Source organism: Manacus vitellinus, unplaced genomic scaffold (assembly GCF_001715985.3).
Source record: "Manacus vitellinus isolate BGI_N305 unplaced genomic scaffold, ASM171598v3 scaffold_14_pilon, whole genome shotgun sequence".
NCBI lineage: Eukaryota > Metazoa > Chordata > Aves > Passeriformes > Pipridae > Manacus > Manacus vitellinus.
This window is the reverse complement of record NW_021939063.1, coordinates 9749224-9768510: the sequence shown is the minus strand read 5'-3', so window position 1 is coordinate 9768510 and position 19287 is coordinate 9749224. Positions and strand designations below refer to the sequence as shown.

Here is a 19287-nt window from a genome sequence, read left to right as displayed (position 1 = left end):
AATGGGTAAATCTCAAGGAGCTGAGCAATTCCTTAAAGGGCATGTTTGTCTTTTATGCCAGCCACACAGAAACCATGGACAGCACAGTGCAGTCCAACAGCTTAGAGTTTCTGTTCAGGGAATGAAAATATCCACAGCCACTCCTCAATGTAATTGATAAGCCAATTTCTTTTGGAACTTGCTGCTACTTACATCTCCAGTTTAGAAAACATATGTATTGATACCTCTTAGTACAGGAAAATAGTGAAAAATATTCATCTTTTCAACTGGTGCTCATTCTTTTTCCTTATGCAAACGATCCCCAATGGAGAAAGCGTCACTATGCCCATTTTCATCAAGGCTTGATAAAATGCCTACTAAAAAAAAAAAATGGGCAAAAATAAGAGTTTTCTTTCCTAATTCCAGTTGCAGTAACTATGTCCCTCCTACAGACTCTGCTGTAAGATGACATTAAGCCTATTTCTGATTGAAGTTGTTGGATACTCTTAGGAAATCCCTACTTTCCATCTGTATTTGAGAGGAATTCCAATTTCTACACAAGTAGCACATAACGGCAGCCCCTCTCTCATAACACATACAAAGAGAGAAGAGAGGACAATATTGTTGACACAAGCCATGATTTAAAGTGCATTATAAAACTGCATATAAAATACAGATTCCCACAGAAAAGGACAAGGCTACTTTAGATCTCAGTTCAATTTAGCATGTGCCTATTTTTGAGTTTGCAATCAAAAATAAACTAGCACAAAAGCACTCTGGCATTGCAGCTTGTGACCCAAGAGGCAAAATAATAGAGCCACATGCATGGCAGTTTTGACTTTCTGCCTAGGATCATGCAAAGGAACTCCAACATTTGTCAAAGAATTGCCGTTTTTCTCCTATTTTGCACACCTGCCAATTACCTACCAAAATGACTTTAAGTTTTAGTCTTCCTGCAAAAAAACAATTATCCATCTAGGCTTTCTACCAAAGGGCTTTTGGGGTTTTTTTGCTTGTTTGTTTTGCTGAAGAAATCCCATGCAAAATTACAAAAGCCTAGGGTATGCTTCAGGTGCCTTTAGGAAAGTATTGAGAAGTAAGTAAAGAAAGGTATGCTGGGACTTTATTTTGGGAAGAGATGTAATCTTTGCTATGAAGGAAATACACATTTCTGGATCTCTGATGTTGCAACAATTAGTTTGCAAAAATTTTGCTTCTGCCACAGTAATTTTTGGCCTCATACACACTAAGACACACAGATTCCACAAACTAATACACCAGCTGACCAAGAATGTGCAAAACTATGGAAAGCAAAAAAGAAAAATCTTCCTCTGTTTTAGAAAAGATTTTTGTTGACATAGCACAAATGTTTTCATGTGATAACTTCCAAGACAAAGAGCCTGAAAAAAAATTAAAAAGAAAGTCAGAAGGAATTTCTCCCTCCCTTAGAGAAACATGGATGAGTTGTCTTATGTTGAGTGGGTCTGAAATTGTGTGAGGACACAGTGCCCTGGCACTGAGGCTTATCTCACAAAATGTCCAGCTGTTATTTGCCCGGTTTCATTTCATCTTAAAGCTAAGATGTAGAAAGTAAGACAGACATCAAGGCCTTAGGGTAGGAGGAAACCTTACTGTCTGTGATAAGAGAATCAGTCTCAGAAAAGCAAATCCTCCAAACTTCAATATAATTTGGTCTGGAGCTCGGGTAAGTCTAGTTTTGGTAGGGGGATGTAGGAGAAATCCACACCAAAGTTTTGCAATTGATTCATTTCAAGTGTGTGCAGCATCTCTCACCAATGTTACAAGACACTGAAACACCACTGTTTCATACAAAATCCCCTTAGAACAATCCACTGCGATCTCCCATCTGCCTCAAAAATAATAAACAAGCTTTTTGTGTTGATGCAGCTTTGTGGAAATAAACACAATTAGGCCTCATGCTAAAATGAGCAGCCTACTAATTGGAATTGCCGAATCAATTATTCCCCAGGAATTCAGGGCTATCAGCAGTCTGAGATCAGATACGGTAGCTTATACAGCTTTCACATATTTCTGATAAGAAATAAGCACAGCACAGACACACTGAGGCTCTACTGTACACACAGAGATAGATTCCTCCCCTTCCTCACCTAATTCCTTTGTGTTAAGCTGATTTTGCTTCACAACCTGCAAATATTCTTATTTCTCCCTCACTGGCATTTTATGAATGCCTGGGCTGGATTAAAAAAAATGCGCAGAATAGCCCTCCACAGGTTAGAATTGACACCAAGCCTTTCTGAGGGAACAATACGTGTGAAAGCTTGTCAGTTCTTTGGCTGTAAACACAAGACCACTGAACCAACACACAGTGCTCTGAAGGCCATCTGAGTGGGTGAGCACTCAGTGCCGAATCCCACCTCCAGGGGAGCCCAGCAGGGCGACCCCGCGGCCCCAGCAGGAGCCTCGCTCCTCCCGCCCGGGTCTGCTTTTATCCCTGCCTGCTGACGTTAACCGGGAGAGAACGTGAGCTAAAGGTTATCTCCTTGCACGAGTCCATCAGTTATGTACGGCATCAGTGGCTCTGACTCATTCCCAATCCAGGCATGCCCAGCCAGATCTCTGCTACCCATGAAATAACCTATTTTCTTGCAAGCGCAGATCCTCGCTCCCAGCAACATGAGCCAGCTTGCTGGAATTAATATTCCTGATATTAATTCCTTTTTCTACATCCTGTCGTGTAACTGCTTTTCCCTACAAAAACACAGCTTTTCCCTACAACCCTTATCATGAATCTCACCCTCAACCAGAAAGGAACATTTTAAGAGTGATGCTGACACCTCCAGGGGCCTCATTCCAAGGCTATCCCTAAGACTATCCAAGTAACACCTGATACATAGAGGGCTGCTGAGGTGATACTGAGACATTTTTTACAACACTCAAACCAGAAAAAGTGCTGTTCCAGCATGGCTCAGACAGGTAAATACACAACAGAGTCCAGGAAGGAGAGAGCAAGTAAAAAACCAAACAGATTTGTAGACAGGGAAAAAGAGAACATGCTTCTAACATTACAAGACAGGACCAGTTTGCTTGTAAAGAAGAAAAGTGCTACAAGGAGCTGAAGTCAGGATGGTGTCACAAGCTACAAGAGCTATGGGCAGGTCATAGGGGAAAATGCAGCAGTGGGGACAGAATGCAGTAAGGAGCTGCAAAGAGCCTCACCGGGGCTTAGGCTGTGCCAAGGAATCCTGCAAGCAAAGGTTCGTTTCAGGCATCTGGAGGGGAGAGACAAAAGACAGGTAAAAAAGTAGCTTCCAGAGTAGTATCCTAAATAGACTCAGCATTTGTATCATTTCACATTTAAGTCAGAAAAGAACAAGAAGCATTGCAGTACCTACACAGTGTCTAGTGTTATATTTCCAAAGCTGGTCACGTAGAGTTTCTATCCCAGAGCCTCAACCATCCATCTTAGCCACGGCCATTATATTCTACAGGCCAGGTTTTCAATAGACCAAGATTTCCTGATGTGTTTTTGCACCTGCAGTTGTAAGGAGGTATCCAGAACCAAGTCTGGCTGTCAGCTCTTCAGGAACTTCATGTTACGAGAATCCCAAGATAAAAATACTCCTGAGCTCCTGAAAGTGCTCAACACCTGGAACACTGGAAACCCTGACAGGTGAGAGAGTCCTGTTGCTGTAATGTAGAACATGAGCAATGTGGAGGATTAATGCACTTCAGGGGGGAAATGTGCCCTCACAGACACTGCCTCCAAATAAAAGGTGGGAATTAATCAGGACCAACCTGAGGCTGGGTTTGGGCTGTCTTTTCTTCTCAGTGTTTTTGGTAGGTGAGGTTTGTTGAAGTGTGATTAAATTAGAACAGCACAGATGTTTCCATTCCTTTGTCCTATTTTTCAGTAACGCTCATTTCTTTTCTTCCACTGCAGATTAAAATACTAAACTTCATGGCTCTGATATGACCTGTACTTCTCTATATCTGTTGTCTCTCACCAATTCCCCTTCTCCTTTTAAAAAACCAAAAGCAAGACAGCTTCACTAGGGCCAGAAATTGCTCTTTCTCAAATACACACTTCACACTCCCTGGAATACCGATGCAGCTTTCTTAGCAACTGAGTATCTCTGTCAGCTTTGCAATCCTGTGTCCGTAAACTATTAAATGTGGGCCTGACCCAGCTTGCCAAACACAAAGGCAGCACATTTCAAAAATCAAAAGAACTGTATCTGGTGCTTCTGTCAGCTGTCACACTGCCAAGCAATAACATCGAAGTACCTTATATTTTTCCACTTTATTAAAGACAAGTGAAAGGTAGCTTCCTCTTGCAACCACAGTTAAAATGTGTTCTTCAGAATCACTTTGAATTAAAACCTATCAGACAGTCCCATTTCTCCAGGGGGATGATAAAGAATACAAAGAGCTTCCCAGCATAAGACTGAACCTTGCTCCCCAACAGCCACCTGTGCTCCTCTCTGAGGTTACAAAGCTGTAGGTGGGTTTGTACTTGGCTGTTATGGACAACATTTTTTTGGTACTGCAAAGCTGTGACTGAAATCTCACCTCCCTCAGCTGGATCCATGCAGGCAGAGAGCCGAGGACAACAGGACAGACACAGCTCAGGGCTTGGACAAGGCACCCAGAGGGCAGTGGTGCTGAACCCAGATGGGTGTTGAGGGACGTGGCTGTCTCCAGCTCTCATCTCTGTGGCACTCACCTATCAGGCAGGAAAGAGAGTTTTGGGTTTGTTTTGGTTTTTTCCTGGTTGTGCTTGGGACTTTTTGATGTGGTTTGGTTCTTGGTTTTTTTGTTATTGTTTTTTTCTGTTGATGACATCAAGCCCCTCAAAATTTTAACAGGGGGTTGAGTCAAAGTTCGCAATTTTTTTTCAGTTGTTAACCAGTAGCTGTAGGTGGACAGTTATGATTAATAATTGCATTGTGAGCATCATATGCTTGGTTAATCTGTTGTTTTAAGGAAAAGAGAACACAATCCCAAGAGGAATGGGCTGTCTGGATGAGAGCCACCAGGAGTAAAGTCAGCACTGAGCAGTAACTGTGGGAAAGGTAATTCCAGCAGTGGGAGATCATGACCACCGACTCATTGATCACCTACTCAAAATAGACCCCAGACTCAACTAGAAGGAAGAACTGTGCCTGGGGACTAATTAGCATGAGAAGTGAGAGATATAACTTGGGCGTTGAGTACTAATTAAGAGAAAAGTGTTGTAATTTGTAACCAATGAATGCTGATGCCTTTGTTCAAATTTATGAATAGTGTGAAATTTTGACGATAGGTGAGTTAGCCTTTCATGGGTTACCACCCACGTCCCCACTTGGAGCAAACTAGAATAGAAAACAGCAATACTTCTCCTCAGTGTGTGAACTGGTGCTGGCCCTGGGTAACAAGTCCATGTTTGGGACAACATTGGTAGCAAGTTTCAACCACGTACTTCTTCATTTAGCCCCTGCCAAGCTCAATTCTTCGCCACAGTGGCCCAGCTCAGAGCGTCCCCACAGCAGCTCCAGCCCTGCAGCTGCACAGGAGGTTTCTGACAGGAGACCTGAAGGGTTTGGCCCGTGCCTGCCAGAAACCCTCATTTCACACCCCTACTGGAAGTCCTTTTTTGGTTCTTCCAGGTCTTCTCCGTCATCTTGACCTCAGTTCTTGAGCAGGCACAGCGTCATTGTGTTCCACCACCAAAAACTGTAACGCTCGTTCTTTATCTTATTTGGGAACACGGGGCTTAGTTTACATCCTGCTCGTTCGAGCTACATCCCTTATCTAATTCTCTGGGACTTCTCTAAGAGTATACTGTCCCTTATTTGGGCATTCCGGGGTACCGTGAGTAAAATTCCCATGCCTCCTCTCATGCCCTGCCCTGACCTCCCCAACATGGCGGCGGGGGGCGCCCGCCGGCCCTCACCGCCTGTCGCGACAGCGCCGCGCGGCCGCCGCGCTTTACGGCAGGGCCGCACGGAAGGCGGCGGGTCCGCCATGGACCGGAGGAAGAAGCCGCTGGACGTGGCCGCGTCCTCGGTGAGTGACGGGCCGGGGAGCGGCAAAATGAGCCCCTTCGCCTCCCCACGCGCGGCTGGGAGGGCGGCCGACTGTGCTCAGATGCGGGGCGCCCACGCGGGATGGGCCCGGCTGATGCAGGCCGTGCGGCTCGACCCTGGGGTGCCACCGCTTCCAGGGAAAACAGGGCACCGGGAAAGGGGAATGGTGCTGGTGGTGCTGGTGCAGGTGCTGGTGTTCTGTGCCCTCGCCTTAAGCCCACTGAGATGCACGGTCCTTGCAGCAAACGCTGAATTAAAGGGCTTTTCTGGCGCCTTGTTTCACATCCCGGGTCTGAGATGTTCGGCGTTGGGGTTTGTCCCCCTTTCTTTCTTGACCAGGAGCACACACTGCCCTCCAAACCTGAGTGTATCCGTGTTGGATTTGCCCTCACTCCTGATGTACATATAAAATTAGGGCACTTCTAAACAGTGGGGAAAAGGTTGATTTTACAGCACTACACGTCATTATTCTAGGGACCTGAAAAGCAAATGCTTTAGTTCTTGGGACAAATATTAATGCCAAAGTCTTCTGCTTTCCTCATTTCATGTACATCTGTGAAATTTGTCTTCTGTAGGACTTGCAGGGAAAGTGGCACAATATCCTCTTCCAGACTAGTTTTGTAATTCCAAGATGACATCCCTGCTGATGATGTTTTTCCTAATAAAAGCTGAGATGGACCTTGGTCATAGATGGCAATGCCACTTATATATTTAGGGAAAAAACCAACCAACCAAACAAACAAACAAAAAGAAAAAAAGAAAAAGAAAATCTAAAACTATATAAACAGTATATAAAGCAGTGGGAAACAAATTTTATGAAAGAAAACTTTTATCAATGCTTTCCCAAGACAGGATTTTATTCACTATCTAGTAGTTAAAAGTTCCCTTTTTGTATTCAGTAGTGTTACTTCATTAGTCCTTCTCTATTTGTTTGCCCTCAGGAGGCTGGTAAGATCTGTATGGAATTATGTCTCCCTTATTCTCATGTAGAAAAGAACCAAGGATATCCTTGGGGGTTGTTTTAATCCCTAATCATAATTTACATTCTGTATGTTTGCTGTAAACTTGAGTGGTCTCTGTGATCAGATCAGTGCTTTGAAGTTCCACATAAAAATGCAATCAAAGGCTCATATAACTGTAAATGGCAGATTGTTTTACTAGAAATACAGTTATTTATTGCAGTAACTGATGTATATGCTTCTGATATGTCCTGGTTATTTATTTGTTGTTTTGCTGGTGATGTAGCTGGTAGATCTAAAAGCTGAACTCTTCCGAAAGCAAGAGGAATTCAAGAAAGAAAAGCTATTGAAAGATGCTGGTGTCTTTGCAAAGCCCAGAACCTCTAATAAGGTAGAAATATTTTTCCATTGTTGTTTTTGTCATTCTTTCTCCTTAAAGTAAGGAAGTTAATATTCAAATATAAATAAATAAATGCTTAGAGCTGTGTTACTGGTCAAATATAAAATGTACGTGATGAGATTGTTCTTTAAATTTCATTTTCTGGTGACATTCTTGTGCACAGCAGAAAACTTAATATTGTGCTTATGCCCATCTAAATCACCTGTTAATCTTCATTCCCTAAGGATCCTAAGGAAAAGGGGTTTCTTTCATCTAAGATCTTGTATGGTTCCGAAGGATGGAGGATGAGAGACTCTTCCAGAGTCACTGTCCTTGCTAAAAGCTCTGCTGTGTGTTTGTGACGTGTCATAATGAACACACAATTATCTCTCATGTTTTGCTCTTTACTGCAGTCTGTGTTTCACTCATTGTGTAGCTTTCTAGAAGCAGAATGTGCTGTTGCTGTCATATTTCAAACACACACAGCTTTTACAGTGTTACGCTGCAAACAGGCCAACTGATGGAGGTAATGGAGAATAGAAACAATCTGTAGCTTTGTTACTATGTTCTTAATTAGCAAGATTGTTAGGGGGGGTTTTTTAACCTTAACATCTTTGCCAGAATAGAATTTGTCTGGTTTTTGAGTGCCTTTGGTTTTTTTAGCTTCTCAGCCTGTCCTTCCCTCTGACACCATACTGGAGTCTGTGTTAATTTAGGACATACCTGCTGTATGCCACAGCACAGGTATAGTCTCAAGTCAAACATGTTTAAGATGTTATTTACAAAGTCTTTTATGTTTGATTTGCAGTGTTTGCATTATGGAGTTGAAATGTTTTTGTAATCATTACCATTTCAGTATTTTCATTTATTTTTTGTTACAAAATGGTTCTCTACAGAAACCAAGCATCTGGACCAAACAAAACACAGGAGTTGCAAATCGAGCCTCAAAAGATGTTGAGCAGAAGACAGAAGAGCAGGACATATTGGATCAATCAAGGTAGCTCTTAGGCTCTGTAAGAAAGGAATGCTTTGTAGAATGTGATTTTCAGTGTTTAGAAAAGCACAAAAAGCAAGTTACACACGTTTTGGGCCAGCAGTTCTCATTAGACCAACCAGTAAGACCAGCATCAATTCCATGCTCTTTACCAGTAAAGTACAAACTGCATCCCAGCAGTGTCATGTTCTTGCAGGGATACCTGCCCTCACATTATCACAGTTGTCTATATGTGTCAGGTTAATACTTTTTTTTTTAAGTCATCTTTAGAATCACAAGCCAGGACAGCAACACTTTAGAATTCTCTAGCAAAGTGTTTCTTGGAATTAACAGAAAATGGCTCACTTTCTTGCAAGGATTGCCTCATTTTCTAAATGGGTTGGTTGTACAAAAAGATATATGTTGAAAATGCCATTTGTAAGCTATTTGCTGTTCTTCTTTAAGTAGTTCCTTGCTCTTCAAAATTGTCTTCTACAGTTCCAGAAATTAACTACAGTTTTCTCTTCAGTTTTGAAGATTAACTCCACATTATCTCTTTTTTCTTTTTTTTTCTGTAAAACTGTCTTCCACTATCTCATAGCTGCAAATAATAATTTAGGTTCCAGTATTTATCTGACAGACCATAGTAGTTAGATAGAGGTGGAATACTTGTTACATCATGTTCTTGCCTACTTGACAGATAACACTTAAGATTAATTCTGTAACTTCAGTAAAAGTATTTTCAGTATAAACTCTGGAACTGGATAACTGTGTATCTTCAGAAATGCCAGTGAAGGTTCAAAACAAAACCCGGGGATAAGTCAGCTTCTAATAAACATCTCAAGCCTTCCCAGTACTTTCCAGTTCCATTTATCTAAGGCTAAATTGATCACTTTGATCTATGTTTGGAATTGGTGGGATTGCAATGTTAATTTTTTGTTTTCTTTTTCAGGAAGAAGCTAGAAGAGAAAGCAAAGCTGTATGAGAAAATGACAAAAGGCGACTTTCCAGGTGAAGGAAAACCAGTCTAAAATTAGTATTTTGCATGTATATATATGTGTGTGTGTGTGTGTATATATATACACAGTTTTTTTGAGAAGTTCACCCTAAAAGTTAGTATTTCTGACTGTATGGTGTTTGACAGCAACTACACTATGAATTCACGGCTGGTCTTCATGGGAAATTTTTTCAAGTTGTTTATACAAAGTGATTCACATGTGTTATTCTGCTTTGAAAGGGAGAAAAAATAAATTTGCCAGAGAAAATAAAATAATTACTTTTTGAAGGACTGCCTGACGTAGTAAAGCACTAGGGGCTTGTTTGACTCATTCATTAGGTGGGTGGACTATATTCTGTTTTTTTCAGTACAGTATCTTAGAAAAACAAAATTAATTTATTCTCCATTGTGCAGTCTTTGGATTGCATTGCTGATGTTCTGTCCTGCATTCTAATTCTTGGACATTTATGAAGAGAAGAGCAGGAGGGGAGTCTGGCTGGTCCATATATGAATGCCAGTCATGCAGCTAAGAGAGTTAGTGAATGCTAATCTGTCCCTTTCTTCTCTCACACATGCAGTCCCTTGCAAGAAACAGTTATTAAATTAAAACAGAATACAAATCTCCTTGCAATTAATCTCTGTTTTCTTTACTAATGTCCATATTTGTCCACATGACCCCACCACTTTTCTCTACTTTTCTAAAAAGTACCCTTGTGACTGCTGGGCTGCTGCCAACATACCAAATGTTAAACATCAAAAAAGTATTTGAGCTGTTACATGACAAACCCTTTGCTTCTGAAATAGTTAATGAGCAGAGAATGTTTTGCTGCAGAGAATGCAGCCTTTTCTGTTCTGTGCACAATACCCTAAAACTTCGATTCAGAAATAGATGTTATCACCGTGGAGCCAATTGATAGCTCCGGGTTTGTTTGACACTGAATGAGGTTTAAATATTCCCCAATAGTGTGGCCAAGGGCATTGCTGGCAGCTGAAAAGCTGATTGTAGCTATTTGGTATTGATTTTGTGCTCAGCTCTGTTCTTTTCGTGGCTGTTCTCTGAGAATCGATTTTCTGCCTTAGATGAAGAAACCGAGGATTTGTACCTGGTGGATTTCACTCAGAAGATCATAGACAAAAGGCACGAAGTACAGGAGCTGGGGCAGAGCGAAGCTGCTGGAAAGACTTCAGAAAGAGAGTCAGATGATGAGGAAACTCAACTTGAAGCAGACATTCCACCACCCGAGGACCCGGAGGAAGAATGGTTGGTGCTACTGACTGGGCTTCTCTGTCCTTGGCTACCTCTTGACAATTGCACGTGAAAATAATATTATTCTCCAAAGTTTGTGAAGCAGCATCCTTTTTTTTTATTTTTTTTGTTTTAATACTGCACATTGAGAAGAGGTGGAAACATTCTTTAATTTCTCCTTTAAAGACAGTCCTTCTTGTTACTTTCCTTTCCACACAGGTAACCCTGCAATAGAATCTATGTCCAGGATTTTGAGAAATAGCATTCAGGGAAATGTACTATAAGGGAGACATCATAATATCCACTCTTATTTTCTTGCATAGTTTATGGGAGTTCTGATCACAGTGTGGGTACAATTTTTACACTTTGATGTACTGAATTGAAATGTATTTTAGAAAAACTTGGGGGGTTTATTGTATTCATCTTCCCTTCTTTAATTGTGCTTGACTTACAAAATGAGCAGTTATTTCATTGTAAGACCTGCTCTTAAAGGAGAGAAACCCTGGTTGGAAGAGGAACATGATTTTCCAGCATTTCTTCCACTTTTTAACTGCAGCACAGCAAATAGTCTCTGACAGTTTTCTGTGTCATTCCAAGTAACCACTAATTTTTCATCCAAGACATAGGAATAATTAAGAAACCAGTCTGACTAAACATTTTCCTTGTCCATTTGTTTGAAATGCTTAAGGAACATGAGATTTCACTTCTGGTAATCTGTTTAAACCAGCAGTAACCAATACAAAACAGCACCACCATTCTTCAATTTATTCGGCCAAGATAAGATTTGCAATGTAATGTCTCAGAATAAACTGGGAGAATGAATCCAGCAGAAATCCAGCAGACAGCTGAGGTGGAAAGGCAGAGAGACCCCTCACCAGCATCATACTCAAATTCAAGATGAAACTACCAATGAGTGGTGGGCTCAAACTGCTTTGTGCTGCCAGCACTGTAAAGTATCAGAAAATTAAACTGATACATTTCACTGTTCACATGGTGCTTTGCTATCATTGCCTACATCTCTCGTCAGTGACACATATTATTGGCCATCTCAGTGAGGCCATATCCTAATGAGGATATTTGGGTGTTAGCATAATTAATGCTAATTATTCTGCAGCCATAGTTAAATCTTTACTATAAAAACTGAAGGCCACTGAGTATATACTAAACTGTAGATATCCTTAGAAACTGTGTAATAGGCTTAACTTACTAAAAGTACAGATCTTTAAAAGTTTGGGTTTTGGAACCCAGATTATCAGATGTAATATCAGTTATTTAGAATGGGATAATTGCAGGATAATAAGTACAGCTCTTATCAGCTTTTTTGACAACTGTAAATCAAGTGTTCAATACTATAAAGAGCTGAATAAGAAGCACAATAGCTTCAAAGGAACATTTTACTTGCATTTTAGTCAGCCTTTGTTATGCCAGTTGAACGCACGCTATCAGCCTATTCTGAATGAGCCTTAGACTGATATTTGAAATGTACTGTAACAATTTCACATCCACAAGAAATCGATGCTGTGTCATTATTTTCACCATGGGAAGCAAGCACTAGACTGAGTTTCATCTTGTTGTTAAAGTTACGTGACATTGTTACTTTTGAACATCTTTTACACCATTTTATTGCCAAGGGGAACAGGGAGCTCAAAGGAAGATGAGTAAATGCCTGTTACAACTGTTGTATGCCCTGTTCACAATGTGTCCTCTTAACCTTGGAGCATGTAAAGTGAAAAGTAGAGTCACACACAGAGACTATGAGGTGATGAGTACCCTTTGGAAAGTGTTGATACTTCTACCTTCTGCTTAAGATTTCTATAAATCTGCAAATAGGAGTTTTGCATCAAATCTCTGTTTTTCTTTCATGACAGGGTTGATTATGTTGATTTCTTGGGCCGATCTAGACGCTGTATGAAGAAGGATTTGCCAAGTCTACTTAAAATGGATCAGGAACTTCAGGGGAAAAGGTGTGGTTTCTCTAATGGAGCTGCATATTCTTCTCAGTATTTAACATACATTGTTTTAATGAGAAGGAGGCAAGGCTGTGCTTTGTCACCCTGTTCTCAATCCATAATCGTTGATGGTACTGCTTTCTCTAGATTTGCATAGTTTGCAGAGAAAGGTTTTAATAAATTGACTTAGCAATCTCAGATATTTGTTGTATCTTTTAAAATGGGGCCCCTGTATAGAAACTGTATTTTATTATACCTTCCATAAAATTCCAGGGAAGTGATTCCTGGTTCTGTTTAACCTGGAAACTGACAATAGTCTTTTACCAATTCCAAATTCATCATATTTAAAATTAATTTGTTTGACCTCCATTTGTTTGGTTTTGCTCTTCCATTAAACAGCTGACAGGTCTTCTGTTAAAATTATTTCCATATCGGGTATTAATATTTGGCATGGACCTCTAGGGTAAATGGTTTCTTATTATTTCAAATACCTTTCATTTTCTTATGTTACATCTGAAATGTTTCTCTATGTGACTGTTAGAATCCCTGCAGATACCAATAACCATGATTATTTCATCTTCTGTTTTGTGATTTGATAATAATTTCATAAAGCTTCTGAAAAAGGATATAATTTTGTTAGTCTTTATTAACATGTTCTGCCAGTACCTTGTTCTAGAGGTAACTTCGTATTTCTGTCCTCATGTACCAGAATCATCAATGTTGTATTACTAAATGATCTGTGTTTTGTGAAAGCTGCAATACTGGATCAGACCCAATCATACTTTCACTGTTTGATACTGTAAAACTGTTAAGTTCTGCTCTGTAATCCCTAACTTTTTGTTGTTGTTGTTAATTAGACAAGAACCTGATGGGAATACTCTGTTATCTGAAGATATGAGAAGAGAACTTCAGAGGCAGCAGTGGGAAAAGGAAGAAGAAGAAGCCCTCAGAAAACCCATGGGACCCATACATTATGAGGACATTCGAGAAAATGGTACAGTGCCATACTTTGTATCACTTACCTTTGTATCACCAAAGAGATTAGTTGTAGAGGAAGCAAGGGAAAGTTACTTCCTGTGTCTGTTTGAAAAAGAATAGGTATGTGTTATAACTGTTATAATTTACCAGTACTTAAATCTAGATCTATTTTTCTTCAAACTGTATTTTTCTCAAGTGTATTTCTCAGAGACTCCTCCTCTGTTCTCCTTCAGGAAGCTTCACTTTATGTGTCATCTGAAACAAGCCCTTTTTAGCCATCTGTACAATGTATGTTGTTGGGAGTAATTCCATGCCTGAAAGCAGGGTGCCTGGTGCCTGTAGTTACTGTCTATTACAAACTGAGTGTAACTTAAATTTATTGGGTTTCTCCTTTTCAGAGGCCAGACAGCTTGGTGTTGGTTACTTCGCCTTTTCTCGGGACCAAGAACTCAGGCATAAACAACGGGCAACGCTGGACATGCTGAGGGAGCAGGTATGAGTGCAAAGAGCAAACTGGGACACGAGGGCAGCCTTGTTTCAGTGGTCACTGTCATAGATTTGTTCTGTGAGTGTTACACCAGGTGATGCCTGACTTCAGGCTTCTTTTTTCCTGTTAAACCTGGTACTTGATAAGGATTGCTTTTAGTTGCTTTGTGAAGAGAGATTAATTCATATTTTTCTTTGCTGTTAAGACACTGGATCAGAGAACTAAACGTGAACAGCTAAAAGAGAAGAGAAAGGCAGCTCTAGATGCAAGGCTGTCCAAACTTCGAGCACGGAAGGTTAAAAAGTTAAGGGAAGCAGGATTAGAAGAGGAGGCAGAAAAACTGGAGAATGGAGGTATGAACTGCTGCCTTTTTAAGTTTTTGTTATTTCAACTTGTACTTGATCTATGGATGGGCAGACTCTAATTTAGATTTATGTTTGGACATTTAATATATATTGGTGTTGTGTGTTCTATATATACAATTAGTGTAACTGTTAGGATAGCAAGAGTTCCTATGTGTGTAGATATAAAATCATGCTAGAAATAGATTAATAATGTAGGTAGAAATATAGTAAGTAGATTGTAGCCTTTTTTTGATTCCCACCTGACAGCAGGAATTATATGGGTTAATTATGCAGGTTGAGGTTAGAGTTGCTGACATTTTACTAGCTTTTTTTATTAAGAGGAGGTGGAATAAAAAGGAGTAACAAGTTATTTTTTATATCACACAGTATACACTATAACAATTTCAATGCAGTCTGTAAATTGGAGATACAGCTGACTGTAGGATTAATGATGATGAATTTGAATTCTAATCCTATCTCTGCACTGTCTCCCTTATGACACTGGTAGTCAAATTTACTGTCTGTCTCCCACTGTAAAACGTAGCTAATATTTCACTGTGTCAAAATTCTATGCCAGTGATTAACTGTGTGTTCTGGAAAGGAAGAACAGTAACGTGCCACTGCTCACTGTTACAGTTGTTCAGAAGAATAAGAATGTAAATGGTTTTATCCAGTAAATGAAATGTGGATACCATGCTAACATTCTTATTTTTACCTGTGAGGTTCATATAGATTTTATCCTGTAACTGACAAACCCTCTGTCTCTTCCTTTAACACAGAGCTGAAAACTGTCACTGAGGAGCCAGAACCTCCGAGAGTTACTGCAGCAAGCAGGAAGGTGGAGGTTGTCATCCAGGAGAGAAGAGATACAAAGCCTGGCGTGCCTTATGTCCGAGAGTGGGATAAAGGCAAAGGTAAGAAAATGCAGATTCAGGAACATCATTGGGAAACAACATGCATGCTGCTACTTTCATTTCTGTTTTGTGACAAAGTATGGTAAGACTGAGAAATAATGAAGTCCTTTCTGCCTTGGTATCGATGACTATCCAGTGTCCAGGGCAGTGACCGACAAGTGCCAGTAGCTGCTATAACATCCTCATAATTTTTACTTCTATATGAGTTATTCATCCCCATAATTTTTTCTTCTATATGAGTTATTCCATTTCTGGATGATCCAGACAGGTTGACAGAATGACAAATTTCATAGTTCATAAGATTTACTGTCTCTCAGTGTGCTTTCTTCTTGATGTACTTCTGTGGTTTGTGTTACACGATGGCAGGGTGTTTTACACAAACAGGTACACGATGAGGATAAAAAGTGATGACACGTTGTGAGGGGAAACTTTGTGGTTCCATTAAAGCTCCAAAATTTCAGATCCTATCTGTTAAATCCTATTCCTGCCAGACACTGGTTTTTTCCTACCTCTGAGGAATCCTAGTATCTGACACTCAAGCAGCACTGTACTATGCAGTAAATATTACACTCAGAAAGCAGAGGGCAGCTTAATCTAAAATGCAAAGTGAAATATGTGTGGTTCAGTAAAGGAATCTGCACTAGATTCTCATATTTCCATGTAGTACTAGGTGGAAAAGTAACTTCAGATGGCTTTACACAGTTGTATATACTCTGTTTGCTAATTTGTTTCTCCCCTTTCTGACTGACCTTCAGCCTCTGAAATCTATGCTAAATCTACCATTTTCCTGTTTCTAACAGAACTGATGTTTGGACTGTGGGAAAAGAAACAGGAAGAACTTAGAGATGAGCGAGATCCAGAATTTGCACCACCTTCTGATTATTTTTTGGGACAAAAGAAAGATGATAACTACCGAAGTCGAAATTTGAACAGTCCTGAAACCTCCTCTGAAAAACTGGAAACAGAGAGGGCACAGAACCAACAGATGCCATCGGTGCAGGGCAACGGCAGCAGCGCTGGTTCCAACAGCAACGTTCAGGATAAGGCAGCACCAGCAGAGGCCTCTGGCCATGACACTCAGGAGGCATCGTCGTCAGGGGAGGATGACAGCAGTGACGATGAGGACAGGCTGCCCCCAGCACAGGGTTATGGCTACGGTGCCCGAGCTGTGCCGCCGCCAATGCGGGCTTATGGCTACGGAGCCCGGGCTGTGCCACCCTCCATGCCGGCGTACGGATACGGCGCTCCCGAGGTGCCTTTTCCAGTGCAGGCTTATGGCTATGGCACGCCAGGGATGGTGCCACCAATGCACGGCTACGGCTACGGAGCTCACGAGGTGCCCTTTTCAATGCAGGCTTATGGCTACGGCACCCAGGATGTGCCGCTGGGAATGCAGCCCTGTGGCTGCAGCGCCCAGGATGTGCCACTGGGAATGCAGACCTGCGGCTGTATCACCCAAGATGTACCACCAGGAGTACACACCTGTGGCAGCAGCAGCCAAGATGTGCCGCCAGGAACACAGGTCTGTGATTGCAGCACCCAGGATGTGCCGCCAGGAACACACACCTGTGGCAGCAGTGCCCAAGATGTGCCACCAGGAACGCAGGCCAGTGGCTGCAGCACCCAGGATGTGGCACCTCCAGTGCAGACCGACAGCAGTGACACCCCAAAGCAGGAACCACTTTACCAAAGTTTAGATGATATGTTGTCTTATTACAGACAAGTGACTTGAGCTGAGCAAAAAGATAGGCAAAAACCGTGATCTAAAGAACTGAAATAGAATTATCTGCTCAGCAAGAATATTATTTTCCCACATATGGGAAAAACAAGTTTCCGTAAGTAGATCACAATAAATCTCATGAACACCTAAGCTGTTTCACATCACAGTTGCCCTTTTTCCCTGTTGGTACTTTTTTATTCTTCTCTCTTTACTAAAATTATGTGGGGTTTATGGGAGGACTTATTTAGTTTAGTACAGGTTTAATTTTAACTCTCTGCCATTTACACATGAATTTAAGGATGTATGAATGACTTTCTTTCAAAAGATCAAACTCTTTGTTTGCTCTGTTGCTCCCCAGCTGGCTTCTGGTTTGGAGGTCCTACAAGTTCAGTGATATCTGTAGAAGCAGTATGGAAATGGCAGGCTGCCAAATATAGAAGGATTTTAGGAAATTTGTTACCTAACTAATCTCCTGCCTTTAGGAAGTGCAGAATATTATCGAGTGAACAGTGGGGGTTCACATGGTTGTAATGGCTTCTGCCTTCCTGAGGTCTGTATGTAGCTCATAATTCTGTGCAGCATATTAGAGTGGAGAGAGGCATTGCAGGAATCGATAAATAATGATGGTTAGGCTAAAAATAAACACTTCACTGAAGCAGAAGCCTTGACACCTGAAATTACTGTCTTACTGCTTTAGAAAATGCTCTCATAATTCTCCAAGTTCAGTTTTCTTGTATCAGCCATTATATTTATGGCTTTATTTTATGTAATACTTTTTTCCCAAAACCTGTGATATTTGAGTCATTACATATAAAGGCAGATCAACCTCTACCAAACAAACTTTATTTCAGGATCTTAGTAAATGAGAATAATACTTACTCGTCATGTAGAAGATTTTTATTTCTGAAGGTAATTTAGATGCCTCCACTTGTCTTTTAAAATGTCATACAAGGATAAGACCTAGAAAAGCAGGCTAGATTGGGCAATTTTGTAGACTGTTAAATGGCAGTGATAATGTCAAAATAGTGAACAACTGAATGCAACAGTGAACTGGCCAAAGAGACAGAGCCGATGTGCTCTTGTTGTGTGATTCAGCTGGATCTCAGGCTGCTCTGCAAAGTCTGGTGAACAATGACATGTTCAAGGTGACTGAGCAAGCTTAGCAACATGCAGAGCACATTCTCTGTCCTCAAACTCTGATTTAGCCTCAGCTCCTACATCGCGGGCTTTTGCACTGGAATTTGCAGAGCAGGAACAGTACATTACAATTATTTATTAATTAAGTCTCAGAATCTTATTCTGAAGTAAGAGAATACGACTTTCCCCATTTCAAAGGAAACTAGAATGCAAAATGTCTTACAGAAGGTCACGAAGCAAATCTGTGGCAGAAGTTCACATCCAGTTCTCCGGGCTGGCTTACTTACGCTAGAAAAGCTTCCTTTTTGAGACCTCACATGAATCAGTATCTGGAAGCCATTCAGAGCAGGGTATGATTTCCTTAGAGCTGAACTAACTCTAAAGAGTGGGAAAAGTCCTATAAAACAGTAGAGCTTGACTTGAAATGATTATGGCAATTGTATCCTTCAAAGGATTTCCCTGCAAAGAATATTTGCATCTATTCTGCTGCTATTTTAATTGACACCCATTTCCTACTGCCTTTTGGACTTCGTTTTTTCTGTGCCCTTCAGACCATTGTCATTTTATGTATATATGTGATTTAGGAGTTATATTGTCTTTGCATTAGTTTAACATTGAGCTGTAGCTGCAGTAAGGAATGAAATGCCATTTATTACATAACATTATGCAAAAAGATACAATCAAACTGTTCCTTTGTTCAGCTTCATTTCCACGGCCTAATATAAAACACAGGAGGACTCTTGGCCAGGAGGGTAGTTGAGTGCCTGTGTTAAAGTAAAGCCTATTGAGAACAGCTCTCCCACAGCAGAGATCTGTCACTTTGCCATTTGGTCTTCTTCCCTCTTGTCTTGATTTTTGGCTGAAAGGCTTTTGCATATTGTCTCATGCTGTAGAGCACACATCTCTGTTCACTGTCCTCTACTCAGACCACCTCAAGTTAGCTTGGCTGGGATTGGCAACCTCATTCATTTCATTCAGTACCTCCTGGGGCAAACAATTTCTTATTGATACACTGCCAGGGTTTTATTTCTCTCATAATCTGGCCAGATCTAGAGGATGTTGTCTCCCTGTCTCTCTTCCTTCTCCTTTAAACCATTCCTCCCACGTTACCTACTTTGATACCAGCGGAAAATGGGTGTGCACGTGGGCAGTGTGGATAAGGATGTGCCCCCTTCAGT

General features: G+C 40.9%; 1 protein-coding gene across 1 annotated transcript; it reads left to right on the top strand.

Annotated features, from left to right (window-relative positions):
* The first annotated feature begins 5932 nt into the window (after positions 1-5932).
* On the top strand, positions 5933-17122 carry CCDC174 (coiled-coil domain containing 174). The gene is made up of 11 exons (XM_018068441.2): positions 5933-6006; positions 7272-7376; positions 8261-8361; positions 9290-9348; positions 10415-10595; positions 12449-12544; positions 13387-13523; positions 13906-14000; positions 14200-14347; positions 15118-15252; positions 16053-17122. The coding sequence occupies exons 1-11, from the start codon at positions 5965-5967 to the stop codon at positions 16982-16984; spliced, it is 2031 nt and encodes a 676-aa protein (XP_017923930.2). The 5' UTR covers positions 5933-5964; the 3' UTR covers positions 16985-17122.
* Positions 17123-19287: the final 2165 nt, after the last annotated feature.

Bases quoted from the DNA above. Each gene is read 5' to 3' on its own strand.
- CCDC174 (XM_018068441.2), top strand. From the start codon at position 5,965: ATGGACCGGAGGAAGAAGCCGCTGGACGTGGCCGCGTCCTCG. The intron at 12,545-13,386 runs GTGTGGTTTCTC...GTTGTTAATTAG, and splicing joins CAGGAACTTCAGGGGAAAAG to ACAAGAACCTGATGGGAATA. The intron at 14,348-15,117 runs GTATGAACTGCT...CCTTTAACACAG, and splicing joins AGAAAAACTGGAGAATGGAG to AGCTGAAAACTGTCACTGAG.